At 35.2% G+C, this 11,115-nt stretch overlaps 1 protein-coding gene across 3 annotated transcripts in view; it reads left to right on the forward strand.

Moving 5' to 3' along the window:
• The window catches only part of LOC135204285 (tRNA endonuclease ANKZF1-like), a 9,438-nt gene extending 56 nt beyond the window's left edge, over nucleotides 1-9,382 (forward strand). Inside the window, exons 1-15 of one of the 3 annotated variants that reach the window (XM_064234435.1) lie at nucleotides 1-248; nucleotides 1,144-1,231; nucleotides 1,722-1,812; nucleotides 2,497-2,700; nucleotides 3,017-3,094; nucleotides 3,623-3,723; nucleotides 4,129-4,243; nucleotides 4,861-5,015; nucleotides 5,150-5,372; nucleotides 5,962-6,303; nucleotides 6,464-6,574; nucleotides 7,233-7,368; nucleotides 7,989-8,130; nucleotides 8,558-8,743; nucleotides 9,176-9,382. The exon at nucleotides 1-248 is cut by the window's left edge and continues 56 nt beyond it. In XM_064234435.1, coding sequence (XP_064090505.1) covers nucleotides 1,184-1,231; nucleotides 1,722-1,812; nucleotides 2,497-2,700; nucleotides 3,017-3,094; nucleotides 3,623-3,723; nucleotides 4,129-4,243; nucleotides 4,861-5,015; nucleotides 5,150-5,372; nucleotides 5,962-6,303; nucleotides 6,464-6,574; nucleotides 7,233-7,368; nucleotides 7,989-8,130; nucleotides 8,558-8,743; nucleotides 9,176-9,355 — 2,112 coding nt within the window. In that variant the 5' untranslated portion in view covers nucleotides 1-248; nucleotides 1,144-1,183 and the 3' untranslated portion in view covers nucleotides 9,356-9,382. Of the gene's footprint in view, nucleotides 354-1,143; nucleotides 1,232-1,721; nucleotides 1,813-2,496; nucleotides 2,701-3,016; nucleotides 3,095-3,622; nucleotides 3,724-4,128; nucleotides 4,244-4,860; nucleotides 5,016-5,149; nucleotides 5,373-5,961; nucleotides 6,304-6,463; nucleotides 6,575-7,232; nucleotides 7,369-7,988; nucleotides 8,131-8,557; nucleotides 8,744-9,175 lie in introns of all 3 variants that reach the window. The other 2 variants (XM_064234434.1, XM_064234436.1) reach the window with 2 other exon arrangements.
• The last annotated feature ends 1,733 nt before the right edge of the window (nucleotides 9,383-11,115 follow it).

The following is an 11,115-nucleotide window of genomic DNA, read 5'->3' on the forward strand; positions in this document are numbered from 1 at the left end:
AATGGAACAAGGAAGGAAGACAGAGAAGGAGCAAGAGAGAAAAATAGAGCGAACTAGCAAAGAAATTGAACGAAGTCTATCATTAGATCCTGAATTGACGAAGGAGAGATAGAAGGAGAGACAGAACGAGAGATAGAACGAGAGATAGACGAGGAAAAGGAACAAGGAAGGGAGAGACAGAACGAACAAGAGAGAAAAATAGAACGAACTCATAAAATTGAACGAAAAGGGGAGGAGCCGCTACAAAGGTAATTCCCATCAATTACTACTACTGTCGCCCTTATCAGGAAGTTTTCCTGTGCATTATTTTTTAGTGGATTATCACATATGGCGTTAACGTAAGTAATTTTTATGTAAGTTTAAACTACAAAACCCATGAAAAAATATATTTCTGCAATTTTACTGGTAAAAGGTAGACCTATGGAGCTGTGAAATGTAGGAAAGTATAGTTTAGGCTCCATCCACGAGTAACCCGAAATAGGCCCGTGACCTAAGGGTCGATATTCTGTGATATTTTGAGGGGGACTGAATTTATATTAAGGGTTAGAATTGAAAGTATAATCAAAATTATCTTTAAATTAGCCTAATTAAGTCAATGAAGCTGTAGGTAGGCCTAAGCTTGGTCCTTCTAGTCTACCACGAAGTATAGTAAATCTAAGCCTAGTAACCCACCTTACTTTATCGTAACATTCGGGTATTGTAGTGAAATGAGGTGATATTGAACTCTTACCGTATTTTAGTGAAATTTTAAGTAATTTCGTACTGAAATAGGCCAAAACCTTGAGAAACAAGTCAATAGGTCTTCTAGATCTCCTGTAGCCTAGCAATATTTACCCAGTACAATAAGATCATAGACCGTTTCTGAAAATGATGCTTTGAAATATTACAGAATACTAAGTTTAGAGTTGTGCTGCAATATGGAAATACCTACAGTCTGATAATTATTAGCCTAGCTTACTTATTGATTGTACGTTGTCTATCAAAGTTAATTTGTTTCTACGGGATACAAACCTTCATCAAAATTTTTATAGTTAGGAAAAATGCAAATCATCCTAGATTTGCATTATTACTAAACAGTTTAAGACTTTACTTTTGCATAATTTAGTCTAGTAGTAAGTAAATTAATATTTCCTTGTTTTTCAGGTTAGATAGTTGAGGCAAGAGGTCCTGTCACTGCAGAATCATGGCATTTAAGGAGATGCGTCGGCTTTCCTTGTGGGACAAGGATGTGGTAAGTGCCTGTATATTGTGCATGTGTTTAATCCAATGGTGCCATATTAATTTCTTCCTTGTATTCATCGGTTACTATGAAAAACAGAGCTTTTATTTTGTTGAACATGGCTCTTTTCTCTAAACAGATAAAAGGGCTTAACTTGCCTATCTTGTTTGGAAATAGTTCTAAACTTACTTTCATTATAATATAAGTTTTATTTTAATACAAATGATAGTATCTCCCTCCTCTTGTTAGGATGGGTGATATTTCTAATAGAATTGTGTGGATGTTACCTAGAGTGTAACTCCCACTTGTATAACAATCTACTCCTGGTGAGGGTGTTCATGAATGCTTTATCATACGTCGTGGTTATTGTGGTATGTTGTTCATTGTTTCCAGTGTAAGAATGTATTAAGATAACCTCATGCATTGTTGCAAAAGCTATTTATAAATATTCATTTGTTTCTATCAATGTGTAATTAGTTCCTCTTTTTTTTTATTATCACAGATTGATCCATTAATAGTTGGTTTACGGATTGCACCGGGGACTGCAGAATATGAGGATTTGGGGAGAGATTTAACACCATCTCCAGTAAATGGTTGAGTATTCATTGTCCTGCTGTTGTGTATTTTTTCCTTAGGACAACTTATTATGAGTTTGTTGATTCATAAACTTACCTAAGTACTTAATTAATTAACCACAATAATTTTTAGTCTTTCTCTCTTTCTCAAATTTCCTCATGTAATAAATGTACTACAAATCACTGTACAAAGTCGAGCATACAAGCATGTTTGAATATGATAAGATATGCAGACACCATCACTGCAAGCACTCAAGGCATTCTTAGTTTTTCAAGTAATTTTGGCCATTACCAGAAAAACCTGGTTTGCATGAGCACATGCAGCTACCATGTGTTCATGTGTACAGCATATGTATGACAGCGTGAAGTTCCATCAGTTACTCATTTTCTCTTGTTGCAAACCTGTCCTCGGCATATTTTTCCACTTCCTTTAAAGCTCTGTCTACACTGATGAGTCAGTCTTGATTAAAGGTATTGCAGATACCAGACCACACGATAAGTAAAAATCAACTAATCGGTATAAATTTATTTTAGAACTTGGAGCTCATGAATGACTAGCTCCCATTGCATTTGGCATAACGCTGTAATTATTAATGCTGGTACAAATTTTGTTTCTGGCCCTGATAAATACATAGATAGATCATTAAAATTACATGGAAAAAAGTAAATAGCCTGATTATCATTCTTATATATGCTTTGCAGATTTTTGTGCTATTGGACTGCCTGATTTTAATCCATCTCAGCCTGGTACTCATGCAAAGATGCAGTGCTACCTTTGTAAAGTCTCATTCACCACTCGCGAAGAGCAAGTTGAGCATTATCGTCTTGACTGGCACCGTTGTAACCTTCAACGTTCCATAAACCAGAAAGCTCCTTTAACTGAGGAACAATTTATGAATGATTTAAGTAAGCTAAATCAAACTAGTTTTCCTTTTAAAAACTTTGTGTACATTATGATGTCTATTGGAGTCTAAATCTTAATATAATTTCCACATTTGTGGAGTAGGTTGTGCTTTCAAAGTAAGAAAAAATATGGCTTCATATTACTTTATTGTGTTCATTTTTACTGTGATTATTTCAGTAGATTGCATTCTTACATTTCAGACCTTTGGTCAAGGGTTTGTAGGAAGTATTGGAAGATATCAAAGTTTCTTTGGTATTGCAAGTGTCTTTTTATGAAGAATTGATAATTTACTAAATGAAGGTTAAATCCTCATTACAGATGATGTTTCAAGTATTTCTGGATCAGAGGAAGGTTCAGATGATGAGGACACTGAAGATGATAAGATTTGTGAGAATGGTAAGGTTTCAATTTTGTGAGTACTATATTATCCAGTACATGTATCACTTGATCTTATGAATTCTTGAAAAATGTAGCAGATAAGTGCTTTGGCTGAGTGATCAAATTTCACCACCATTGGTGAGTGATCAAATTTCACCACCATTGGTTCTTGTTCTGGGACAAATCTGGATACTACTGGTATTGGAGAAACAAATCCACAGTTATGTAAATGTACATAATATTTAAATTTAAAACTTCAAGGATAGCTTTCGTGAATCTGTTCGGTTCCCATTTGAACCGAAAAGATTCCTGAAAGCCATCCTTCAAGTTCTAAATTTAAATATATGTACATTTATATTACTGTGGATTTGTTTCTCCATTTGAAGACTCGTGCAACTAGGAGTATTTTTTAACAACTGGTATTACTTATAAGGCTGATGTTAGTGTCGTAACAAAATCCCTTTTAGGAGTTTAAAATAGCTGTTAAATAAAAATAACCTACAGAGTAAAATGTTGCAAAATGGTCATACTAACTTCCATTTTCAGATGAGACTAGTCAGAGCTTAGGAAGGCAGGCACGAATGTTCTTCCTTAATGCTGATGGACTGGTTTTGTCTCTTTACAGGGCAGTCCTCTTTAGTAAAAAAGTGAGTACCAAATAGAAATTTATCCTTTAGTACAGTATTTGTTTTGCTTGCTTCTGTTTTTTTTAAACAGAAATGTTAATTCCACATTGATGGTGACTATTGTTTCAAGATAGTTTTGACGATGGCTATTGTTTTAAGATTGGTTCGACGGTAACTGTTGTTTCAAGATAGATAGGTTTGACGATGACTGTTATTTCTCCTTGCTCATAAAATTCGGTATTATTCCTATTTTTGCTGAGTAAAGTGAATGTGTTATTCAGGATAATCTGCAGTAATGATTTTAGCTATTATTCTTGTATGGAAATTTTCTTTTATTTGTGTGTTGTCTTAATCCCATAACAAATGAGAGCACAGCTTTTATTTACTTTCAGACCTTTCCATAATTATCAATTGTTGTGTTTTCAGTGCAAAATGACGGGGGAGGAAGATGCTGTGCTAAGAGCTCGAAGTGCAGTGGTAGCACAGCCTTGGGCTATTATACTACTCAGTGGAGGTCATTTTGCTGCTGCTATTTTTAAAGGTAATTTCTTCATGTATTTTTATGCAGGATGCTAAAGCATCTACCAGAAAAATGGAAGGATTATCTTTAGAATATTGTCATTAAAATCTTGGAGGCAGGGTTGCTACCGTCCCCTTGGAAATTCTCACTGATCCTGCCAATTAAAAAGCCAAATAAGAGGCACAGTAAATGAAGCACAGATACATAGTAATATAAGGAGAATTTAGGGGAAATGTACTAATGGAGGTCTAGACTCAAAAATGGGATTTATTCCAATTAGACCTTAGATAATTGCTTAGTAAACATAAGAAAAATGGTAAAAGGAGATCGTGGGAAGAATCACGAGCTACAAAACTGGAAAATAATAAACTGTAACATTTATTAGCTCTAAAGTATTATGTTGAAAGCTTGATGTGATTTGAGTGACGAGAGAGGATATTTTCTCATTCCAGTCCTCATTATGAATTAAACTTTACTCCAAAATGATATGTTGCATGCTAGGGAAACAGCCTTCCTTATTTTGAAGAAGCCCTCAATGTTGGTTAAAATTATGATAAGTAGAATTTGTTTTTGAGATTTTTTAGATGCTGGAGCTTTACCATGTTTTTGGGATGAAAATAAGAATTTCATTTTTGCAGGAAATGAAGTTGTAATTCACAAGACCTTCCATAACTACACAGTGCGGGCTAAACAAGGTGGAAGTCAAAAGGGCAAAGATAATCAGAGTGGGACGTCGCACCCAAGGTCAAGTGGAGCGTCTCTCAGACGGTACAATGAGATGTCACAACGGCAGGTTAGTTAGAATGTGCTTTGTATGCTTTTTATAATTGTTTTAGTTTCTTATATACTGCTGTACTAAACATATGTTTATATATAAACTAAATTTATAAAATTATATTTAGTATATGATTTTTAAAATTATTTCAGCACATTCAAGAACTAATGGAGTCTTGGAAACCTCGCCTAGCTCTCTGTAAGCTAATATTTTATCTTGCCAAAACTCACAATAGAAGTACGCTGTTCAGTGGCAAGAATGCGGTATTGAATGTCAATGATAGTCGTTTGCGAACTATTCCATTTCCCACCAGGAGACCAAAATTTTCCGAGGTGAAGAGAGTATATGAACTGCTGTCTGCAGTTTATGTTCATGGTATGTACCTTGATATTCATAGAGTATATTAAAAATGTGTTTTTATTGTTTTCATTTGTTTGGTACTCCAGATTTACAATTAATAGCTAAAGAATATTTATCACCTCATGTTCAAGCACAGCTCATCCTTCTTTTGCTGCTTAACAAAATAGATGTTCAGACTTGGGCTGTTGACCTGTTTTTCATGCATTTCAGTTCTTCACCACTGTGGAAAATTATCACAGTTTTTTTGGTTGAGGATGATCAGATTTTTTTATAATAAGTCTGACGTGATAAACATTACTGTGCACTTTCATCCTGTGCTTTGTTGCCAAAATATCATTGCATTATTTATGTTATTTGTAATGTTTTGGTGTATTTTGATAGCGGAATGAAAGTCATCTTTATTGGCTTTAACTGGGCTTAATAGTGTAAGTAAAAATATTGGTGTTATATCTATAAAACATTAAAATTTTATCGAAAGTTGATTCTTACAATTCCATCAATCAGCAGCTCAGAATTTTTGTAAGGAAGATGGAAGGACAAATTCTTGTTTGCTGTGGAATTATATTAATATTCATAAATTCACAACTTTTAAACATCTTTTCAGGCAATGAAGAAGAGTTTAACAGTCTGATAAAAGATGCAAATGCCAAAAACACTAGGAAGCCCCTTGTACCAAAAAAGAACAACTCTCCAGTAACCAAGTCTGAAAGGAAACCAAAATCTTTGAGAAGGAATTCACCTGTCCAGTTTACGCCTTCATCTGAAGAAGAATCCGAAGAAGACAGTGTCAGTGAGATAACTCTTGTGACTTCAATGGTTACTATGAGTACAAGAGAATTGGGCGGTGCAGACAACGAATGTTCGTTTGATATAGATAAAATGAGGAGACGGGCAAAAAAGAATGAAACTCAGCAATCTCCCAAGAAAAAGTCTTCAGATTCAAAAAGCAAGTTGATGTTGTCCTTTTCAAGTTATGACTAAATGCTGAAGACTTTAGTTCATTGCCAATGCTGAAGACTTTAGTTCATTGCCAGTGCTTATGTAATGAATTTTCAATGACTTTGCCAATTCGTGTTTCTGTTAGACTAATAATTACTGAATTTCAGGTGCTGATCAAGGGTCAGAATTTCATGATCTGCTGTACTCAGCGTGCAGAACTGGCACCATAAGTGATCTTTCTAGACTCCTTAAGAAGCCTTGGAAGAATTTAGATGAAGGTAATGGATTTATGACTTGAAAGATACATATTTAGTAATGAAAACAGCAGTAATTCCCTAAGCTCTCACCCATTAGTTTAGAGATTAGATTCCTGTCCTGCTTAATTTGGTACAGTTTTGTCAATCAGTGATTACCCATTGTACAGAAGTGTAAATGATTTTAGTTTTTTTATATCTCAATAGTGAGAGACCAGTGTTAGATTCCTAAGGAGACAAAGAAGGAGTTATATGGATACATTCTGTTGACACTTCATGTCCCTGCTGACACGAGTTGTTAACTATGTATACCTTGTAATTGGTCACAACCAAGATAGAGCAATGCTATCTTAGAATTAGTAGGATAAGGTCTTGTTGAGCCATCTCCTTTATGAGCAAAGGAGGATAGATAGAAAAAGAAAATTGCTGATTCACCATTACCCTTTTCTTTCAAGATGATAGTACTATCATCTCTTTATAATTATATAAACTACTGCTTTAAATTTGAGGTCCATCCTTCCCCTTGAAATTTGGACTAACATTTCACTTTGTGGAAGCTTTTTTGCTGAATTAGATTGGAATACAGTCTTAGTTATCACATTGTACTATAATGGTAGGTATTGAATAAGGTGTTGATTTGCATCAACTTTACAAATTTTTATCTTATTTGTATATTTTTCAGGCATTTCATCATCCACTGAAGTCAATGATATTACAGGAGAAGCCTTACCAGAAGACATATCCGAAATAACGTTTGGTCCTCACTGCAAAACTATGCTACATGTTGCTACTGAAAATAATCAGAATGAAACCATATGGTAAGTTTCCATAACTTATTCTTGTCGTATATAACAAAACTTTAAACCAAAGAGTACATTTGTATGTGATTGTTATGAATGCTCTGAAGCCAGTTGTATCACTACAGATAGTTGCTGAAGGTGCCATGTTGTTTATTATGATATGATATTTAAAGACATGGTTGCATACACATAGTATTTAGTAGGATAACAATCTTTTAAGAGCAGTGCTGTTTTGTTTATCAGAGATAGGTTAGTTGTTACACATCACCAAAAAATTAAAATACTATACTAGTGTAGAGCTGCTAGTCAAAGGATTAGGCAAATGTAAACTGATGGGTTTTAGTTAAAAAACTAACTTAAAAAATTTTCTGAAAGAAAAAACCCTTTCTCCCAACCCATCCAAGCTGCAGCTAGTTCATACTATGCAGAGAATGACCAGTTTTCAACACACCAGGATTCCAGGAGTCGCAAGACCTGGATGCATATAGAAATAGGTGAAAAAGTGGGCTTTCCCACTGTGATGTGGGTTTGTGTGAAGAAAGTATGATTCATGGTTTTATATTGTATAGTATTTTATACAATCTGGGTCAGTAAAATGTTTGTTGTTATATGTACCCCTCCAATTTTCTTATCTGTAGGTGGCTCTTGGAAAATGGTTGTGATCCAAGTATTGCTGACAGACGTGGGCGTTTACCCTACAACGTTTCAAGAAGTAAAGATATGAAGAACCTTTTTCAGAAATTTGTTACTGTGCATCCAGAAAAGTTTGATTACCTGAAGGTAAGAACCATTTTTGTATATATTTGAAAAAGATCACATATAGGCTCCAGCTTAGGTCCAACACAAGGCAGGAAAAACCTCCTCATGTCTTTGTTGTTCTTTGTGTTCCACAAATTTCCACTCATCTCCAGCCTCCCTTCTCATAGTTTCACTCAAGAAGGTCTGGGTCTTCCATCGTTTATGATACCTACAGGGGCCAGCTTATGCAAAATTGTATAATTGTCAAGTTTTATTTGCAAAATTTGATTAAATTTTTATTATTGGACTTCAAATCAGCCATTATTCACTGTTATCACAAGGTTGAACAGAATTAAGTAAAGGTTATTGTCTAGTTAGTAAAATATATTTGTATGATTATGTAAACCTAAATACCATGTGAGTATCATTTCTTGATGATGTCATTCAAAGAAAATGCATCCAATTTCAGGCAAAGATTCCAGTCCCTCTGACCCCAGAAGAAGAAGAGAAACAGGCAGCTTTATTAGCAGAGCGAAAAAAGGCGAAAAAGAAAGCTCAGAAGGACAGAGCAAAGAAGAAGAAGGAAGAAGAAGAAACTCAGAAAAGAGAAGAAGAGGAAAAGGCGAGATTCCTTGAACTCAGTGACAGGGAGAAGGTGTGTTGTGTCCTAATTCTCTCTTCTTTTTTTTTTTTTTTTGTAGCTAGTGACGTATAAGCGAAACCAACTCTTTGTTATAGTATTTTTCTTTAAACAGTTGTGATTGGAATCAGCATTGCTGTACATAAATATAAGGACTTGTTATCACTTTATAACTAATATGTTGCTGAGACATAGATTGGTCTTTTGATATAAAGGCCAGTTAGATGGACAGTCTAATGCCCTTATGTAACTAAGACCTGTTGAAAACTAGTAAAACCAAGGAAAGGATATATCAGTGCCTTATAATTATTGTTCTTGTCAGGTGAACTTTTATGCCATCCAGGAAGATTTTGCTTGTTAATATAAATGCTTTTGTATAGATAATTTTTGGAAGAATTCCCATACTGATTTGAGTGACCAAACATTCTGCACTGCATTTCCTTTCAGAGAGCATTGGCAGCTGAGAGAAGAATACAACAGCAGTGTAAAAAAGCTGAGACGCCAGCTGTCGTGCACAGCAGATGTTTCATATGTGGTACAAACATAACAGATATACCATTTGAGTACAGTGATAACAAATTTTGTAGTGTCAGATGTGTGAAAGAACATCGTTCTAAGAATGTATAGGGGTTGAAGTAGACGGGTTACAAAATACGTTGGTGTTACCTTTTATTATTCCTTGTCAGTGCTTATCACTGTGTTAGTAAGAGTCCTTTATGATCGTACAGGTTGGTTGTGGCTTGTCAGTGAACGATATTTTAAAGTTACGCATGTCATTAAGAGAGAGGTGTATGTACCTGCCTATAAGGGGGATCTCACGTGCTTGGAGGTACTCTTAGCACCCAGAACAACAGTTGTTCCCTTGCCAGTTGTAATATGGTTTCCTCATTACAGAGTTTTATTTTTTTTCATATTTTGTGCACAGAAAAATTGTCATTGTTGTAAGGATTCTCTATGGAGGTTTTTTCTCACCTTATGGCTTCATATATAGACTTAATTAGCTCATATTTGATCCTATATATTAAAGGACTAGTATTTTCAACTGCAGTCAATGTTTGCTGAAGTGTATAGCTTTAGTCTAATCCATACTAATTAATGAATTCCATGACATTAAGTTTTTGGAATTAATACACTTATGAATAACAAATATTCCCTCAAAAAATTAAGTCCAAAGAAGCAAATACAATGCAGCCAAATCACCTAAAAAAGGGAAAATAAATTCTAAGTCTGTGAATGTTGGTCCAAGAGATAATGTCACACCTCACAAAATTACCAATGACCATAACAGATGAGTGCAATACACAAAAAGCAAAACTGCAAAAACAAAAAGAGAGAAGTGGAAAATAATCATTAAGAAATTGCTCTTACGCCGACAAAATCGTAGAGCAAGACAATTTTATAGATCTAGCGAGCTTAAAAGCACAATTGGTCGCAATTCCTGTGAAAATCAATAGAAAAAGCAAACCGGGAACTTAGAGCAAAACAATGCTATAAACCTAAGAAACTGTAAGGGTATTATTGATCGAAATTCCTATAAAACTCTGGTGAAATATCGACTCTAATCGTAGAGCAAGACAATGCTGCAAGATTAGCGAGCGCAAAAGCACCATTGGTCTCAATTCTTTTGAAAAAACGGTGAAAGTATGGACTCTGAATCGTTGAAAAACAAAGTTTTCATACAATCAACTTACCTGTCAGATATATACATAGCTAAGACTCCGTCGTCCCCGACAGAAATTCAAATTTCGCGCCACTCGCTACAGGTAGGTCAGGTGATCTACCGGCCTGCCCTGGGTGGCAGGACTAGGAACCATCCCCGTTTTCTATCATATTTTCTCTGTCGCCGGTGGTATCAACATTGTTGTTATTACCTCCTGACTTGGATTCTTTTTTCAACATTTGATCAACGTTTTTCGACTTTTTGGTGACGTATTTGGATCGTGTTTTGGCATTCGCTACTGTGGACTGTTTTTTGGAACTAACTCTTTGGATTTTTCTCAGTATGTCTGATTCTAATGTGAGTGTGAGAATGTGTGTGAATGTAGGCTGCAGGGTGAGGATACCGAAAGCTTCGGTTGATCCTCACACTGTATGCCGTAAATGTAGGGGGGTGCAGTGTTCTGCTATTAACACTTGTAAGGAATGCGAGAGTTTGAATGCAGAAGAATGGAAGACTTTGACTTCTTATTTGAAGAAGTTAGAGAGGGATAGAGTTAGAAGACTGAAAGGTGTGAATTCAAGGCCTATTGAGCCTTTCAATGATAATTCTAACCCTACTACTACTGTAGATTCTCCCTATAAATCTCATTCTCAGAGTGTCTTTTCGGATTCGGCATCGGAAATCGCCAATCTGAAAGCGACGATTCGAGACATGAAGTCCAAGATGG

This window comes from Macrobrachium nipponense, chromosome 44 (genome assembly GCF_015104395.2).
Source record: "Macrobrachium nipponense isolate FS-2020 chromosome 44, ASM1510439v2, whole genome shotgun sequence".
In the NCBI taxonomy this organism is placed as follows: domain Eukaryota; kingdom Metazoa; phylum Arthropoda; class Malacostraca; order Decapoda; family Palaemonidae; genus Macrobrachium; species Macrobrachium nipponense.